The 20,596-nt window shown below is 41.6% G+C and overlaps 1 protein-coding gene across 3 annotated transcripts in view; it reads right to left on the bottom strand.

The window, feature by feature from the left end:
- brinp1 (bone morphogenetic protein/retinoic acid inducible neural-specific 1) overlaps positions 1-20,596 on the bottom strand; it is a 178,636-nt gene that overhangs the window by 71,527 nt on the left and 86,513 nt on the right. For all 3 annotated transcript variants that reach the window (XM_061799798.1, XM_061799797.1, XM_061799799.1), the window contains one exon: positions 12,418-12,587. In XM_061799798.1, coding sequence (XP_061655782.1) covers positions 12,418-12,587 — 170 coding nt within the window. The remainder of the gene's footprint in view (positions 1-12,417; positions 12,588-20,596) is intronic.

The following is a 20,596-nucleotide window of genomic DNA, read 5'->3' as shown; positions in this document are numbered from 1 at the left end:
TAAGCAACTGATTGTTATGTCCTGCTGGGTGTCCACATGCAGCATCATAATGTTATCTCAAAAACAATCTTATAATGACACGATTCTTCACAAGGATGGAAGGAGGAAAAACATGTATGGACACAATAATCTGACTACATTTCCACTGATCAATTATTGGGCAAATGAAAAGTTAATTAATCAAGTGATTGGTGTTTTACAATGCTAGTGTCGTATCGAGCAGAATGATTCTAACCGGAGGAGTTGTTATGGCATGTATGTACCTTATTGTCCCACAGGACACACATACGGATATTTTACATCTTAATCGATTATTAAAATATGAATACCATTTTTTTATTAATCTTAACTGATTATTAAAATGGAAGAGAGCCCACACATGACAAGGAAAATGTCAGCAAGTGTGTTCTTACTGCTCTTAGTCTGTGGTGTACTTCAGATGACCAACACAGCGCACCACACAAATAATGATGTCGCCACCGACCGACCATTGGGAGTCTCTTTCCCTAAATTAAATGTCTATTATAGTACCAAAACTGACCTGTGAGAGGCAGCATAGTGCCACAGGGCATAAAAAAATCCAGAAAACACAAGAAGAAACCATAGTACTCGCTAGATAACTAGCAAATCGAAGAAGCTAGGCTAACTCATCTGGTAACTGCATTGCGGTGGCAAAGTCTTTTCCGTGCCATTTTGTAAGACATTTCATCCTAACCTCACTCGTACAATTCTGGTTGGTAAAGGCCGAGCATCCTTCCATGGCACCACTAGTAAACCCTCCATGTCTTTTGACCAAGGCAGAGCGATTGCAAAAACAGAGCTTAAAGGCTTAAATGATGACTTTAGCCTTCTTCTCTACCGCCATAGTTTGAATGCGTGATTCAACATTTTTATAAAGATGTTACATGAGGTAAATTGCTTCCCAGGGAGAGTGAACAACGGCCGTAATTTACATTCCAACAAGTTGGTTAAAAAACAAAAAAACAAAAAAAATTAATGTGTTGGAAATTCAGACATATGACAGCAAATTAGAAAATGAATCAACATTGCCTCTACTGGTCACAGCCAAGTACCATGCTTCATTCTGACTAAATTGCTTCAAGACACGATTAATCAATGATTAAAAAAAAATAATAATTTTTTTTATTTTTTTTCACGTAACATTAAGACTAGCGCTCCAAAAAAATGTCACATTTCTTAAACTAACCTAAACTAAAAGTTTATGTTTTGTCTTATGTTGTGACTCTGACCCGGTTGTCATAGCAACCCCCTACCACAAATGATAGACACGGCATTCCTCCCTGCTGCCCTGGTGTGCAAGACGGCCACCAAAGGACGGCTAATTTATCTCACCCGGATCTTAAACTAATTAACAGCTCCCCGACGAATCTGGATTCCAGTCATCAAAGACTCATTTCCTTCTTTTGAAGTGAGCGACCAAAAGCTTGGACCCTCTCAACCACTGGGAACATTGCTGGAAAGCAGACGACACCTGCTGGCGTTTGAGAGTTACGCCAATATGTGGACTCTCATTCGAAGTTTCTTTATCCGAAGATAAATGTCTGTTTTGATATTTCAAGAACGCTGCAGAAATATTCCAAATGTATCCCTTGATGTCTGTGTCATTGTGTCAGCTTTACAGGTCCAGCTGCAAGACTGAGAACTGTTCATCTTGATTTGAAACCAAACAGTATGAAATGTTGCATTGAACCTTAAGCAGTTGATTTGCCAAGTCTAAAGTTTAAACAATCATTCTATATGCTTGATCTATTAGTAAGAGTACAAAGTTGGGAGCATTTTATATGAATATATGATTTTTACACCATTTTTATGGCTAGATTGTAGACCGAAATTCAAGTTGATGGGCGTGGTCTTCTCCATTTTCCCAGCCGTGATCTGTTGGCGGAGCCTCAGTAAGCAACTACCGGTCACGCACGCAGTTGAGAGCAAGAACGGTGCCCACCACAAGTTCTATCAGCAGGAAAGTTACGGGCGCACCCCGACAGGACAACAACTTTTCTTTTGGTTTTATTTTTGCGTATCTTCTTCAATCAAACCTGCTTCGTTTTCCTCCTGAGATGTGCGGGGAAAAGACCATCCCCAAAGACCACAGCTGATCTACGGTCCTGAGTAGCACAACAATGGTTGTCAGGATGTACAAGATTAGTGCCTTATAAGTCTGGGGAAAATACTATCTTCACACAAATCCCAAGTTTGCTCTCTCTCGCTGTGAACTAACCCAGAAGTGAACGCAGGCGTTCACCGTCGACGAATTTATTTCTTAAATAAATCGTTTTATCCAACACCATTATATGCTACACTTATCTTTTAACAAAATATGACTATTCTCATAACCTCCAGTTACTAACAGTACCTCTGCTGCTTGCGAATAAGTTATATTTTCAAAACATGACTGTATTCATGTTTTCAACATTACAACTTCATTCTAGTAATTGAGACTTGTGTCCTCATGTAGAAATAAAATACGTTCATAATTTCAATTTTTTGGGGGGGATTGTTTCTTGTTCTTCAGACTTCTTCCCAAGTCCTAATGTTACTATTTTTTAATAAAATTTTATCATACAGTAACTGCCTTTTTTTTCTTTTTTTGTTCCACAGACCTAAACTAGTTCAGAGTGGATCAACAGCACCTCTGCGAGTTGCAGTAAATCAGTACTTCTTTTTGCCTTGACTCATTCAAGATGCGGAAAATTGACAATCAATTCCATCCAATTCATTGAATTCTTCATGATCTGTTAATCGATTAATATGCTCATTCTTACAGTATCTAGCAACAGTCAGTGGTGTGATTTTTAAAGCTGTAAAAAAAAAAATATATCTTACACATATGTCATCCAACAGCAACAATACGTTACATGTTAATTTCCTTATAAATTTGGTTCTGTTTGGTTCTAAGATGAAGCATCACATCGATGCGTCATCAGACACACTTTTGCATATTTAGGCCGCTAGCCAACAAAGAAGCTGGCGGCAAACCATCGGTAATCATCTTGCAGAAGGGGATTGTGCAGCCACCATCTTGTGTCCGACGATTGGCGGGAATGTGTATTCATTTCCAAATCAGAGCATCTGCTGTCTTCAACATCAGATAATAATTGCTGATGAATTTACAACAGCTTCTGTGTTTGGTGCAACTTGTAGGGCCGCAAAATGCTCGAAGTACAAGAAAAATGCATTTTTAATTGTTGTGTACTTTACTGGTGTTTAAGAAGTGGAAGATAAATCTGGTCAGAACAAAGCATTTTAATTATGATTTTATAGTTTGGTCATAGCCACCCTCTTTTGACCTGCATACATCAGTCAGACAAAAAAAAAGTTGTTTTTAATGATAGGCTCAAAATGTTATGTTAATGTTATTTTTGGGATCCAAAACATGTACCCGCCTCCATAACTCACTCAGTAGTCCCCACAGGAAAGTTAGAAAATAATAACCCCAGACAGCAATTTCACCGATCTAAACAAAATTGTATACTTTGGTTATAACTGGATGCACGAAAAAGTCTCAAGGACCAATGCTCGAAATCGAACAGGAAGTTGGACATTTTGGTTTGAAACAACCATTTATGTAATTCCAGGGCTGGCACTTAAAGAAACTTCAACTTGGGAATTTGCCCATATGAGACACAAAACCGATGCGTGATACTAAATAAAAAAAAATGTTTTTGTCAATATAACGTGAGCATAGCATCAAGAGTTTGATGATTATGTCGAATTGTTTCTGACCGCCATGAGCATGTCATTATGGTAATAGGGATTCAAAATGGTTCTACAGCAGAGTGGACTTTTGAGCAAATAGGGTTTCACCAAAATAATGCTTAAAGCTTTGCTTTGTGAGGGTACGATATCCCAACGGAACAAAATGGACTTGGTCCAACCTGCTTCCGTGTGGACAGGAAACGTCTCAAACAATACGGCCATATTGACACATGCTTTTTATCCTGATTGTAAGCTTGCACTGCAAAGCAGCTCTCACAGCCACACTGAATCAATATTGAAGGAGCAAAGCCCTTGTTCCCTGTGTTTATAGATCCATGGGATGGACTTTGCTTCCCCTGCACATTCGCATCACTTTTGCTGTTGTCTGCGACGTGAGCAGAAAACAGCAGTTTTTGTCGCCGTTATTCAATGTCAAGGGGTTTTATAAGGCACATAACCTGAGATTAAATTTGGGTTATGTTATGTCTACAATAATACAGTTGGCTATGCATGTTTTATATTCACACGGCGCTTGCTCACCGTGATCTGCTGCAAAGTGTCTTTTTCTCCTTTTTATTTAGACTGCTTGCTTACGGTCCATAGGCTTACTTGAGTTTAAACCCCATGAGGTTTGATGATACTGTATGACACTGTGGGGTTTGATGTGTATGATGCAACCGGACTGTTCATACAAGCATTTTTGAAAAGTCAAGATATAAAAAAGGCATTTTTTTCCTCACGATGGTGCTGAACTCACAATCCAATAACCATGAAGGAATTCATAGTTGAAAACAACAACAGCAACAACAACGTATCCTTTCAGACATTGCTGCAGAGGCTTTTTCGCACATACTGTACTCTAAATAGCTAATGGCAAATACAGTCACTCGATTACGAAGATCATCCATTAATGAGACTTGGTTCAGCTGAAAATGAACATATTTTTAATTATCTGCTCAAAATGTTATGTTCATTATCCAAGGTTATATTTTGATTTCATTAAAGCCCATCCAATCAAACTCAGCAAAGACCGATCATCGGACGTCATTAAAGGATTATCGATTATGATTATCCTATGGTGTAGGGTGTGTTAGGAGTAATTTTTCTTGAACGAATATTTGAGGCTGACAATTGTAAAACATGACACCATACTATAACAGACATCTGGTTTGGGGGAAGAGCACCACGATTTTCAGTGGGGATGTCGTTATGTGTATGGTGTGCTGTGTTGGTCATCTCGAGTCCAACGCACTATAAAAGCAGTGAGAATACCCATGCAGATTTTTTTTAACATCACGTGTGGGGTATCTATTTTAAAAATCAGTTGTTAAAATACTGATAGCGACTACTACTACTTTTAAAACAGTATTTGTAATGACACATATTTCCACAATTAAAATAAATTACAGATTATTTTTTTTATTATTGCTACAAGATACATTTACTTCCATTATCTTTTAATCTTTTAAAACAAAATGCCAGTTATGTAACATTAAAATGTAACATTTGCCAGCAAATTCGCATTGCCACAAGCTGTGATCTTAATTTGCGTGTATTCAAACCTTTGCCAAAATACATCATTGTGGCGTTATGATGAAGCTCATAGTGATTAATATTTGAAGTAGGTTATATTGCAGTCTTATCATATCAAAATCAATTTGAGGGATCAATAAATTGTTCGTATCATCCTGCATTATGCCCGACCAGATTTAAAATCAAACCAGATTAAAAAAGGAGTCTGCCGAGTCAGAATCTATCTTGAAAGGAGACTTCATGGTGTATACTCAGCTTTTGTCTCTCACGAGGAACACAATGAAAATAAAATTGACAATGTACAAGGAATCTCGAGTAAAACTGAACTGTGTCTGCCAACAAGTCCAATGTGTGTTCCTGATGCTCTCTCTCGAGTTAATGTAGAAGACACAGCACACCATAAGGAGCTGCTGTGATCTGCAGACAGCTGTGTTTTGTCTATCTGCGGCTGCAAATCGGCATCATTGCTACATTAGCCTGTTAGAAGAGCAAGAGATATCCAGCAGGAGTTGCAAAGGAGTCATTACGTCCCGGCAGATGTGATGGGATCCTGAAGTGATCCCAAAAAAATCGTAACTCGGAGCTCTATGCCCTCAAGCGGTTGTTCCTAAAAATCAGACAAGCCTTACTTCGTGACATACGCTGGAAGCCTGTCACACTTGACAGACAAACACACTGTCCACTCCGCGACTTGACTAAGAGCCACCCCAGCCTTCCCTTAACACCGCTTTCAGTCTTGCCTCCCCTCAGAAACTGACTCAGCAGCCACTGTCAGGTTTGCTTAATTTTGCCATGCTCGACTCGTCGCTACCTGCACTTTCATCTGCCACAGCCCCTTAATCCTCTTGTCACTCACCAGCCCCCCAAAAAGATAAGGACGTGAATGAAGGCCTGGGATGAGAAGTTGAGGAGGATGGTTGCAATATGGTTGCAGACTAAACTTTTCGTGGCATAATAAAGCCTTCTTCTCTCAAATAGTTGTGAGAAAAACAATACATTTTAAGTCCTAGTGTAGTGAACACAGTCCAAGGTGAACGCCTACATTTTTATAAGGTCTTATTCAAGCACAGTCGCAAGCTTTTCCACAGTGTACAACTGTGGTGTACAAGGTTTGCAAAGGGGTGGAATATTTCCTGTAAATTCACAGAAACCTTTACCAATGGGAAGTTCAGCTGAGAAAGTGTAGCAAGAAATTATTCCCCGACACCAGTTTTATGACTTTTCAGTCATAACAGGATTAACAAAAAAGTCTCAAGGACCCAGGAAGTCGGCCATTTTGTTCTGAAGTAGCCAAATTCCAGGGCTTGTACGAACTTCTACTTGGGAAATTTGCCTTAATGAGCCCCAATCGGAACCAAGTATCCTGGACGGACTACACCCTGAACTGGTCGCCAGTCAGTCGCCGGGTACACCAAAGTAACCAAAACACATTTTATTTACAGTAAACACTTGTATGAAGTACAATGAGAAGCCTGCTTATTCCGACATTACGGTACTTAAATTACTAAATATGACGTCTGTTTAATGTTACACAGCATCCACATTCAGTTCTGAAGAAAAACCGTGTCTTCAAAACTGAAAGAGACCATCGAGCATCATGAAAGGCTTTTCGCAATTTCTGTGAGGTCACATCGCTTTTACCATTTTGAACAGGAATGTGGGATTTCAAACTGGTGTCAACTTTTTCTCCTATAGCAGCCCATTTAGCACACCATTGGTGATTGAAATATCTCAAGTGATTTACATTCACAGAGCGCAATGACAAGTAGAAAATAATGCGAGATAAAATTTTCTCTGTGGTTCGGTCTATTTCTAGTTTCATTCCATCTAAGAATTGCGTGATTGCGAGACTTTGGAGAGCCAAATAAGTCTAAATAATTTAGAGCGCCGGGGCTTCAAATAAACAGCTTGTTCAGCGCTCGAATGGGTCATATATTTCCATCTAGCACTGATTGTTTTCACTTAAAAAAGGAAAACAATTCAGTATTGCGGGTGTTTGTTTCAGGTTTCTCCCTCCCAAAAATAAACGGTTGTTTCATTTCAACCATTTTCAACACATCTTATCCTGGTTAGGGTCACGGGACGCTGGAGCCTATCCCAGCTGACTTCGGGCGAAAGGCGGACTACACCCTGAACTGGTCGCCAGTCAGTCGCAGGGCACATATAGACACGGATAACCATTCACACTCACATTCACACCGTCACTGAGTGGGAACTGAACCCACGCTGCCTGCACCAAAGTCAGGCAAGTGTACCACTACACCATCAGTGACTACGGTTGTTTCAGGTAAAAATTATTCATATCCTGGACACATTTTGGTTAAAAGTAAGTGAATTATGTGACCATGAAAAAAAAAAATCACATTACCTTTTGCCAACTGACAACTTTTTCCTGTCAAAGAAACACAGACAGCCACCCTCCCAGAATAATTCATCCTAGTGCAGTGACACAAGGGACTTTAATTCTCATGGTATTGATTTTTAATGTACATGCCGGCAAAGTCATAGGAGAGAGGCGGCTTGTAGTTCTGGGGTCCTAGGCCGTATTATTTATTCAACATACAGATGCATGGACTGCATTATAGGCCTTTCCTCACACTCGCTTCTACCTGTAAAAGTGTGTTATGTATGTGTGACATGATACTGGTCATGCTGTGTGTAGTTTTTTGTTCCCTCGTGCCTTTAGCTTGAGTAATCATGCAAGAATAAGTAGTTTGATGTGGAAATATGATAATACCAGTGACGTATCATTAGTCATTGCTTTAAAAAAAAATTTAATCATAACAAGTACATGTCAGGAGCTGCCCTGCAGTACTGTTGTTGGAGCCTGGGTGGTGCTCTGCGCCCTCTCTCTCCCCTCCCCTCTCTCTTTCCAGCACCTTCCTCAGCCGCGCACCTGTCACCAATCAGCCCTCGTCACCACCTGCATATAAGCCTGCCTGATCCCAGAAATCCTCGCCAAAGTATTGCAGCTTCTCCAAGCGGTACCACGGCTTACCTGCCTCACGTAAGCTACACGATTCCTCGTCTCCTTTTATGACCCCTGTGTCTCTACTCATCCTCAGTGTTTACCCCGTGCTCGTGGTATATGTAATTCCTGCCACCCCGCTGCCAAGCCAGCCACCTGTCCTCGCCACCAGCTGCCGCACGCCCCTTCCTCCACTGCCCGCCAACGCACCTCAAGGACCACTTCCATTACTTTCTCTAATAAACTGTTCATCATAACCTATCCGTCTCCGCCTGCTCTTGGGTCCAGCTCCTCTCCATTCGTGACAGAATACTTTGGCCATCATGGACCCAGCAACTCTGAAGGCGCTTAAGAATGCACTCACCCTCCAAGGCACCTACATAGGACGTCAGGACAAGACGTTTCAAGAAATCCCAGAAACTCTACTCTCCCTTTCCCAACAGGTCTCCTCCTTTCTTCAAAGATGCAATCCTCTCAACTCCCAGTAAGTACCCATTCTGAGCCTGCAGTCTTCGAGCCACCCCGCTTCCCTAAGAAAGAACCTCATGTGCCACCATCCGAACGCTACTCCGGGGACTTAGGTGCTTGTAGCCAATTTCTTTTCAACTGCACCCTAGTTTTCAACCTTCAACCTTACAGTTATCCCACGAACAATCCAAGGTAGCATATATCAGTAACCTCCTCCGCGGCAAAGCAGCTAAATGGTCCACTTCCTTATGGCACAACTCCTCCCCGGTACTCCATTTGATTCTTTTTCCTCTGAACTCAGTAAAGTATTCACTCACCCCGTTCAGGGCAGAGAAGTAACCCGTCGCCTCCTCACGCTCACTCAGGGCACTAAGTCCGTAGCAGAGTACTCAATTGAGTTCCGTATACTTGCGGGTGAATGCGGGTGGGATGACGCTACGCTTAGGGGGATCCGCACGCGTAAAGTCCCTTCCACTCCGAGCACCGTGCAGTCAGCTTCTCACCCGCCTCCTGCACCGTCTACTGCCTTTTCATCACTCCCCGTTGCACCCGATGAGCCCATGCAAATTGGAAAAACACGTTTAGATCAAGAGCGTCAGCGTCGTGTCATACAGTGGCTGTGCATCGATTGCGGTCAATCAGGTCATTTTATTTCCTCTTGCTCCCTACGACCACATGACAAGGCTCACCGCGATCAGAGAGAGTCGTGTTGAGCCAAACCTCCATTTCTTCTAGCTCTTCCTCCCGCATGACCATTCCCGCTTGCATTCTAGTTTCTGCTCATAAGAGCCCCATTACAGCCCTTATCGATTCCAGTGCCGATGACAATTTTATTCATGAAGGTATAGTTCACCAGCTCCAAATCCCTCTCCAACCACTTCCGTCCCCGAAAAAAGTCACAGCCCTGGATGGGCGAGTCATTTCTCCTGTCACCCACCAAACTGTGCCTATCACGCTACTTATTTCCGGTAATCACCGCAAGAACATCTCACTCTTCGTCCTTCCTTCCTCGCTTACTTCCGTTCCGCTAAATGTCTCAACCCCTGACAAGCTCGCTGGGCAATATTCTTGAGCAGTCTCTTCTTCAGTCTTTCCTTCCGTCCCGGTTCCCGTAACACCAAGCCAGATGCCCTGTCCAGAATTTACTCACCCCCCTCCAGCTCAGCAGAACCAGAACCCATTCTTCCTTCCTCATTTCATTTCATTGGTGCAGCCACTTGGAAAATCGAGCAGGTGGTCAAGGAGGCTAAAAAAACAAAACCAGATCCCAAGACCGGACCTCCTAACCATCTATTTGTACCGGATTCTGCACGTTCTGACATCCTACAGTGGGCCCACAACTCTAAACTCACTTGTCAGCCTGGCATCACCCGTACTACCCAGTTCATCCAGCAGCACTTCTGGTGGCCCAGCCTCATCAAAGACACCCGATAATTCGTCCAAGCCTGCTGCGTCTGCGCCCGAGGGAAGTCATCACACCTGCCCCCAGCTGGTCTGCTGTGCCCCTTGCCTATTCCAAGCCACCCTTGGGCTCACATCGCTGTGGACTTCATTACCGGAAGATAACTCAGTCATTCTCACTATCATCGATCGCTTTTCCAAATGTGTCTCTTATGTGGCCCTCTCCAAACTCCTGTCCGCCCTCGAAACTGCTAACCCCCTCGTTTTGCATGTCTTTAAACTCCATGGTATCCCCATCGACATAGTCTACGACCGAGGTCCCCAGTTTTCATCACAAGTCTGGAAGGAATTCTGCAAGGTGGTGGACGCAGCAGCCAGCTTATCCTCGGGATATCACCCTCAAAACAACGGCCAGACGGAGCGGGCTAACCGTTCCCTTGAATCGGTTCGCCGCTCTGTTGCCGCACGCAACCCCTCCTCATGGAGTTCGTTCCTCCCGTGGATAGAGTACGCTGACAATTGCCTCACCAGCTCCGCTACCGGTATGTCCCCGTTCATGGCTTGCTACGGTTACCAACCACCATTATTCAAAGAACAGGAGCAGCCAGTGGCAGTTCCCGCCGTTATAGATCACCTCCAGAGAGTCCAGGCTCCGGGACCCGAGAGACCCGGTCCGCCACACGCAATAAACAGCTCCTTCCCCGACGTTCGAATACAAGGTGGGTCAGTCCGTCTGGCTTTCTTCCCACGACCTCCCACTTCAAACTGAGTCCCGTAGGCTCGCTCCACGCTTCATTTGTCCTTTTCCCATTACCAAAATTATCAATCACACTTCCGTCCAATTAAAACTTCCACAGTCCTTAAAAATTCACCTCACATTCCACGAATCATTGCTTAAGCCTGTCTTCACCTGCACCCTGAGCCCTCCGCCCCCCCGTATTATCGACGACCATCCAGCCTTCACGGTGTCGCGCATCCTCGACATGAGGCTCAGGGAGAGGGTGTACCAGTACCTGGTGGACTGGGACGGATATGGGCCGGAGGAGCATTCTTGGATTTCCTGGAAGCTCATCCTTGATCACTCCCTTCTGGAGGGCTTCTATGCGGCTCACCCGGGGAAGCCTGGCAGAGAGGCGTCCGTTGAGAGGAGGGTACTGTCATGACCTTCCCTGCAGTACTGTTGTTGGAGCCGGGGCAAGCCAGCCGCCTGTCCTCGCCACTGTCTGCCACACGTCCCTTCCTCCACTGCCCGCCAACGCACCTCAAGGACCACTTCCATTACTTTCTCTAATAAACTGTTCATCATAATGTCTCCATTCGTGACATAATGTCTCCATTCGTGACATACAAGTTAATTTTAAAAAAACATGAGTTGCATTATTTAGTTTATTATTATTATTATTATTATTATTATTATTATTAGTAGTAGTAGTAGTAGTAGTAGTAGTATGAATGGTTAGTAAGTATTCAATAGATCGTGGAGTGCAATATTATTATTATTACTATTAATGCTTGGTTAGTTTAGTAAGGGTACTAAAAAGCCTTTAAATATTGATTATTGTTGTCAATAGGTTGTTAAGTGCTGCATCTACTTAGTATTATTAAATATTAGTAAGGATACTAATTCTCAGTTAAGCACATGGTTATTGTTTTCGATATACTGGAGAGTGGATTGTTTAGCTTTTATCAAGGTTTGGTAAGGAAAGTTATTAACCTTTAAGCATAGGGTTAATACTACATGTAATAGATTGTAGAGGGCATTGTGTAGTTATTATTGTAAGGAATAGGAAGGATAAGAAGTAGCCTTCAAGCATTGTGTTGTTATTTTCAATAGAGGTAAGGTAGTGTACATTCTCTAGTTATTTTAAAGGGTTATTATGGTCTATATTTAGCCGTCAAGAATAGGGTTGTCGTCGTAGTCAATAGATTGTAGAGTACATGCTCTAGTTGTTATTAATAAGGGTTAGTAAGAATACTAATGATCTTTTATGCATGAGGTTGTTATTGTAGTCAATAGATTGTAGAGTACATTCTTAAGTTAATATCAATAATGGTTAGTGTGGACACTTATTGACCTTTAATCATCAGGTTATTATTGCAGACAATTGATTATAGAGCGCATTCTCTAGTTATTATTAAGGGTTAGTAAGGACAGTAACATTGCTTTAAGCATTGGGTTACAATCGTTGTGCATAGATTATGAAGTGCATTTGCTAGTTATTATTATTAATGGTTAATAGGGTGACGAATTAGCCTTTACGCATAGTGTTACTATTGTAGTCAACAAGTTGTAGAGTGCATTCTCGAGATATTATAAATGACGAAGCAACCTTGATGGCATTTGTGGAGATCTGGATCTCGTGCAGCTTCCTCATTGTGCCATCACGGTCGATGAAGTAGGAGGAGGCCAGCTGGTGGAGTGCTTCCACATTTTGAGTGGCGTTGGTGAGCTTCCTGTCCAGCTTGTTTTTGGCCAGATACATCGTCAGTGCCTCCTCCCCTACAAGGAAACATAAAACATCGGTTATAACCGAACGTGAATGTACATGACATGGCTCATGTGGCACAAATTAATCTTTTGTATCCGGTTTGTAAATGTGTCATTGACGCTTTGGCATAAAAAGATCCTGAATGGAATCGTACATCCATTCATCTATTTTCTATAGCCGAGGGGAACTGGTGTCTTTCCCAACTGGCTTGGGGTCAAACTAAAATATATTGTATACCCTGGACTGGTCACCAGTCAAACACAGAGCCCATAAATACACAGCCACCCATTCATACGCAGAATTTAGCCAAACACAACGAATGAGCAGTGTTGTTATCTACCTGAAACCTTCACTAATGTTTACCAAGATAAAATTCTCACCTCTAAGGAGAGATGAGTTTCAAACAGCTGTAACAAGGTAACACAACCTAACTCAATTATGCTCACAAGTCACTACACCTTCAATCTTGTCTAGGAGAGTGAAATGATAACAATAGAAGAGAAAATGGGATTTATTGCGACGTAAGATAGCACCTGACTGCTCAGTACAATATGAGCAATATAATTACTTATCATATGTCAATTGGTTGTCAACCTTAGTGAAGATAAGAGCTACAGAAGATGGAGGGATGGATGTCATTTGAATTCACAAATAAATTGTACTAAGCAGATGCTAACATAAATAGCCTAGTAAAAATCACCAGACGTGTCAACAAGGGGACATTTTTGCAGTACTCGATCAGTTTATTAAACAGTAGTGGCTGGCGGGAAGGGTCAGAAAGGCCTTCTTCTAATAATAATAGGCACTCAAGGTATATATATATATATATATATATATATATATATATATATATATATATATATATATATATATATATATATATATATATATATATATATATATATATATATATATATATAGCCGGTATATATATATATAGCCGGCACAGTGAGCGACTGGTTAGCACATCTGCCTCACAGTTCTGAGGACCGGGGTTCACCGCCTGTGTGGAGTTTGCATATTCTCCCCGTGCCTGGCTTGGTTTTCTCCGGGCACTCCGGTTTCCTCCGACATCCCCAAAACATGCGTGGTAGGTTGATTGAAGACTCTAAATTGCCCGTAGGTGTGAATATGTGCGCGAATGATTGTTTGTTTCTATGTGCCCCGCGATTGGCTGGCGACTGGTTCAGGGTGTAGCCCGCCTCCCGCACGAAGATAGCTGGGATAGGCTCCAGCAGCCTGCGACTCTAGTGAGGATAAGCGGTAAAGAAAATGGATGGATGGATTTATATAATGTGTGTGTGTGTGTGTGTGTATATTAAGTCATGTAAGTTCTTACTTAACGCTTAGGTAGCAAATACACGACCACCACTGTTAAATAGTACATGCCAGCTAAGCAACCAAAATGTACAAAAGCTGATTGATTCCAGCATTACCTATATAATGCCACTAGGCAGCAGTGTCCCTCTGTAAATATTCCTTCAGCGTTCATGACAAGTTGAGTAGTTTTCTTTTATTTTAATTTCATACAGTGGTTTACTTCTTTTTCCACTTACAGTGTATGAAATTTACAACTTAATGTTGATTTAAGCATTTTGATTGATTGATTTTTTTTCTTACACTTGGATGACAGTTAAGACTGTCATAAGACTTATACGTTACTTCAAGCATTTTTTTTTTTTTTACATCTTAATATTAACAGTGGTTTGCCATCACTGTGTGACAGTTAATAATGGTAAAATGATAAACTTTTTTATATATATTTTTTAAACAGAGGCTAACTTTTTATTCTTATGTTAATTGTAAATTCTTAGTAGAAACATTTAGTTACATGTAATTATTAACAAATGTCCATTTTTTTTATTAGCAGTGGTTAGTTTCTCTTTAGACATCCATCCATCCATTTTCTGAGCCGCTTCTCCTCACTAGGGTCGCGGGCGTGCTGGAGCCTATCCCAGCTGTCATCGGGCAGGAGGCGGGGTACACCCTGAACTGGTTGCCAGCCAATCGCAGGGCACATACAAACAAACAACCATTCGCACTCACATCCACACCTACGGGCAATTTAGAGTCTCCAATTAATGCATGTTTTTGGGATCTGGGAGGAAACCGGAGTGCCGGGAGAAAACCCACGCAGGCACGGGGAGAACATGCAAACTCCACGCAGTCGGGGCCGGGGATTGAACCCGGGTCCTCAGAACTGTGAGGCTGACGCTCTAACCAGTCGTCCACCGTGCCGCCTCTTTTTAGACAGTTAATGATAAAAGTTTTAACTTTTTTTTATGAACAGTCGTTCATCTAACACGGCATGCAACTCTAAAAACAGTCCAGAGGATTTTTTATAAATAGCCAAAAGTCATTAAACCCACATATTCTCATAATATATAATAGTAAACATTTGTTCTATAATATTTTTCCATACATTTAGTATGGTCATTGGAGGACTGTATTTAAACTGAATAGAAAAAGGCCGCAAATAAACGAACACAGGGGTTGAAATATGAATCAGTGAACCATAACAGGACCCAATATTTACCCGCTGTGCGGCAATCTGTGGTGATTTGCATGTCATACATTTGTTTGTTGACACATTCTCAAAAGGTTTGCGTTTTGCTCATTCTATACAACATCATGTTTATCCACATCGGTTTTCCGACGAGCACGAGGAGCAAACAAGCAAACAGCCCCGATTCAATCCCACGGGCTCACGTGACCTCGCCTTTCCAAGATTACGGTTCAACAAAAAGGCAAAAGCGTACGCCTGCAGCTGGGTTGGAGAGCATGTCACACATGCTCACATCCGCGGCGCACTCAAACACTTTTTTTGTCCCCGAGCGATGCATGTGAATTGGTCACTTAACTTATGGTGACCGGGACTACCAGTCTTGTGCCTGTTTGGAGTACAAAATCCTTGCGCCCCTCAGGGCCCTGCCAAGTTATTTAAGCAGGATACACACAAACTGAAATTGGGGCACATTTGAAAATGTTCATTCTCTTGCAATCAAAGTCACCAAAGGTCCGATTTTTGGATGTCTCTAAAAGATTATCCAAGATTATCCTGTGGTGGTTAAGCTTTTTACTGCATAGCACCTATAGAAAAACCCTCAACATTCATAAAATCTAAAATATTGGGCAATCGTCCTGATATTTACACTTTGGAGTGGGCATGATTAAAGATGTCGACATAAATTTTGGTGGTTGATGACCGTTTTCTGACATTAAGCCACATTAAGCTTTTCCTGTACAGTATGGCGCCTATGTGAAAACACTTAATGTCCATAAAATCCAAAACATTACATTTTGAAAAATCAGTTGAGATGTTTTAAAATTTGTATGTGTGTACACTTCAATTGCACTGCTGCGCTCTAATAATAGTCCGGCATTAAGTTCTTTATAGGGAGTTACGGTTGCGTGAAGCTTCATAAATATTTGTGGTTATTGCCTCTACTCCAGTAATAAATTACTATTATAGACCACCCTGCTTGCCCGTAATCACAATTAATGCGCTCAGGCAGACCTTTTGTTTAAGCCGTTTAAAAACAATGTAATGTATCACCTTGAAAGCCCAGCACTAGGTAACTACTTGCATATATTTTTTTTTAAATGTATGGTGATGTCAACAAGGGTATAGAGTGCAAGTAGAGTGTTAAAGTAATGGAAAGACTGGACCATTCCGTGTTAATGCTACATGTGTGGATCACTTTATAGAGAAGCATTAAACTGTATGGCGATGCTATGTAGGGCACTCTGCCAGTGCAGAGGGGGTAATGGATGCGTTTTTTTCATTCAGTCAAAAGAAAAGATGCTTTTATGTATGAAAGGAGCAAGTGGATAAACAGCTTCACAACAAGCAACCACTGCAGTATATTATAAACAATGATTGGTTGAATTGAAAAAGAAAATGTCCATTGTTGTAACCATGGGTCTTGAACCTATGAGACATGCATTTTTCTTTTTTTGTTTTTGTTGTTTTGTTTTTTTTCCAGGTTGAGGGAAGCCAATTATTTATTCCAATGAACCCTGCTCATCGTGGTGGGATACGTTCCAGACTAATCCATTGTAGGTGAAAATCCATCCATCCTCCATCCATTTTCCATACCGCTTATCTTCACGAGGGTCACAGGCGTGCTTTCGCCTAGCTCAGATGACTCACACCTACGGGCAATTTAGACTCTTCAATTAACCTACCATGCATGTTTTTGGGATGTGCGAGGAAACCGGAGTACCCGGAGAAAACCCACACAGGCGCGGGGAGAACATACAATTTCCACTCAGGCAGATGTGCTAACCAGTCGTACAACGTGCCGCGTGAAAATACACAATATAGTAAAAAAAATAAAATTGTTTGACCCTTCACACACTTTAAATGCATTGTAAATATTTGAACACAAAAAATGCTAAAAATCTGTGACTGTTGTTAAAATTCAAGACCTCCCATTTACTAAATATTACATAACCACAAGGAGGTGAGTGATATGGGTTCAATCATATCAGCATTTAAAGGAGAGGCTATATCCATCCTTCCATCCATCCATCCGTTTTCCAGTGGAGGCAGGCCCTCATCACTAAGCCACATTTGCCATGTTTGTAGTCAAAAACATTAAACCTATTCGAGATGGTTCGGGACCGAGCCTTGCCGCGAATAGCGATCCCAAAACAGTTTCCAACTCATCTTAAAACTATACCTTTTCAGATTTGGCGGCACGGTGGACGACTGGTTAGAGCATCTGCCACACAGGTCGGAGGACTGGGGTTCAATCCCCGGCCCCGCCTGTGTGGAGTTTGCATGTTCTTCCCCTGCGTGCGTGAGTTTTCTCCAGGCACTCCGGTTTTCCTCCCACATCCTTCAGGATGTACCCCGCCTCCTGCCCGATGATAGCCGGGATAGGCTCCAGCGCTCCCGCAACCCTTGTGAGGATAAGCGGCTCAGATAATGGATGGACCAGATTTTTTGATTTCGAAAAAATTCCCAAGAAGTGCCCGTGTAGATGGTCATGTGGCGAATAGTCTCCATAACTTCCACTAACAACCCAGGCTAAACTTCAAACCAAGACTCTTCCTCGACATGCAAAGATTTTAGTCGTGTCGTCGAGATGTATCACCTTAACACAATTCTTTTTTTTACATCAGTTATTGCTTTCCTATTAGCTAGGGCTTTGGTGCCACCTTGTGGCATCTTCAGGCATTACATAAAGAGCACAAAAAGATGCAAATAGCTTAGGATAGGTTCCACATAAAACAACACGAATTGGTGAATTTGTGAATATCAAACCACAGATCGGCGGGGTTCGCTGTACTTCTTCATATTTCATATTTGAGGAGAAAATTAATTCTGCGGTGGTTCAATTGCTCAATGTTCATTCGAACCAAACGGCAAAATAAAGGCAGTGACATTTACACGAGGTGCAACAATTCATTGATTAATCGACAACTAACCGATTATGAAATTAATTAACAACTGTTTTGATCATCAATTAATCATTTAGAGCCATTGTATAATTTAAAATTTTTGATCTCACCCTCTCAAAAGTCAACATTCTCCGATTATTCCAGTCCTCCATAAAAGCAGACTGATTATCTTCGTATTTAATCAAAATAAGACATTTGCAAACATCTGCTTTTACTTTGGAAACATGTTCCCTATTTTCTGACATGTTACCAATAACCAGTAACTGAATCATTATCAATTTAAGGAAAAAAATAAGTCAGTTTAATCTGATGAAAACAATGGATATTTACAAATCCAATGCAAAATAAATGTGTATCTGATTATTTTATTGATCGATGGGACAATTGAATAATCGGTTCTAAAAATATTCGATAATGACAGAAAGTGATGTCATGGTTACTTCAAAATTATACTTGCATAAAACTGACAAAAGAGAAGATTCAAGAAGCTAGCAGAGATCCTGAAAGAGTGGAATGAGGCATGAGTTACAGTTTCAAAAACCACCACATTCAGACACATCCGGGAAATGGGCTACAACTGTCAAAAATGTCCCGAGAATGGTTGTCCTTGTCTATATGTACCCTGCGACTGACTGGCGACCAGTTCAGGGTGTAGTCTGCCTTACGCCCGATGTAAACTGGGATAGGCTGCAGCACCCTGTGACCCTGAACAGGATAAGCGGTATTGAGAATTAATGAATGAATATTATTATTGCCCCATTAAAAATTATTTGGGTTTTTATCAAGAAAACCATGGAAAATGGCTAGATATCAGCTCTTAAACTTGAATGTGCTATTTGCCTTGTCATCATTATATTTGTCCAAACAAATGTACCTTTAGTTGTACCAAGACACTTAAGAAAAAAGGGTGGTCAAATTGCAGAGCAATATAGTTTGCTAATTCCTCCTCCTGGCTCACAAGCACACAGACAATGCACACACACAGAAGCCTCTCTCCACACTTTAAAGGCATTAAGCAACTTGTCGGCAGACAGGCAGTCATTGGCTGACACGTTGCCTTTGTGCCTACTGTTCTTTTAGACACAATTGGAGCGCTCCTTGTTTTTTTTCTTTTCTTTTCTTTTTTTTCATACCGGTACTGTAAAAAAATGTTACTTTTGACGACAAAATACCTCGGTTAGGTACTGGTATCGGTAGTTGGTGCAACACTAGTGACAGCCCTATTTTACACTGTTTAAAACACCTACTTTTGTATGTGCAAGGAGCATAAATGAGCCTTTATGACAAAAACACTTCCATTGTGTCGTGCAAATCTAACCTAAATGTCCAACCGTGTCTTCAGCATGTCAAGTTGACTGCAGAACAACACAATGACCTGAGAGCGGCAAGTGACATGACAAAAAGTAGCAGCGTGGACCGCTTTGCCAGTTTCTCCTTCACATTCCAACAAAATCGGGTCTGCCAGGTTCCTGCAAAACAATCACCTGCGACCCCAGCCAAGTCATTTCAATAAACCATTTCTGTGAATGTGCCACTGAGCACAGAGGACTGTCGCACCGCAAGCACCTCGGATCCAATCACAGGTTGTGCGTTTACGAGAGGGAAGTGGAATGAGCTCTCGCTCTCTTTCCCCTCAACCGGAATCTATATTGTGCTGCTTGTTGATGCTAAAGGAGTAATCTACTTGACAACCCACTCGTTCTGTTCAACAGGTTCGGCGCTTTGAATCAATCACTTGCGTTCAAGTTCCGCCATGTGACTTGTTCGGATAAATGTCCCTCCCTTTATTCCTAGCAGCCCGTATATGGGAGAAAATGGAGTCCTTCCAATTGTGCACCTTTTTCCTCACCGTAACTACCTGGGACATTTTGTACAATATCACATAGAAAACATAGTGAATAAACAGCCTGATGATCCAAGAACAAGACTGACATATGAGGGATGTTTAACCACTCAACTGTAGATGGAGTCTATTTTGGCAAAGCGGGGGCGTCCATTAGTGGGTGTGCATTCATTTTAAACAATATTCCTAGCTAGGTACGGTACGTATATTACAATGTATTTAGAATTAATGTAGAATTTAAATCAAAGTCACAAGTAATATAATGGGAAAAACACAGCAAAAAATAACATTATGGCGCGACGACACATCTGATTATGTCAGAGACAGTTTACGTGCTTGGGTAGGTGCTGCTGTTTTGGTTAGCAACCGAGTCCAAGTGAGGTCATTGCTCAGAAGTAAAAGGAGGGTGTCTATTTGAGTCCAGACATTTATTTGAGGAAATTTGCTAGTTCATGTAAGTGAAGTGAAAGAAGAGTTTAAACAAATAAAAAGTTATATAGACTGTTATGAAGGAATGGAGCGAAACATCAAGAACTGAGGCAGACTGACGTCACGGAACATAAATATGGACGCACATAACATTGTGGAGCGATCAGACACTTTGGACACTGCTTATGTGCTTTGTTATAAATAAATAAATAAATACTTCAGACTCATATTTTTAGACTTGGGGCTTGAAAACAAGTAGCCACTTCGTAGCTCTGCCCCTAGTTGTCTTGCTAACGAAAGCCTTACAATCTTTGGCACACCAAAACCGGATAATATCAG

This window comes from Phyllopteryx taeniolatus, chromosome 15, assembly GCF_024500385.1.
Source record: "Phyllopteryx taeniolatus isolate TA_2022b chromosome 15, UOR_Ptae_1.2, whole genome shotgun sequence".
NCBI classification, from domain to species: domain Eukaryota; kingdom Metazoa; phylum Chordata; class Actinopteri; order Syngnathiformes; family Syngnathidae; genus Phyllopteryx; species Phyllopteryx taeniolatus.
Note: the sequence above shows the minus strand (reverse complement) of the source record. Positions and strands in the feature narration are given on the sequence as shown.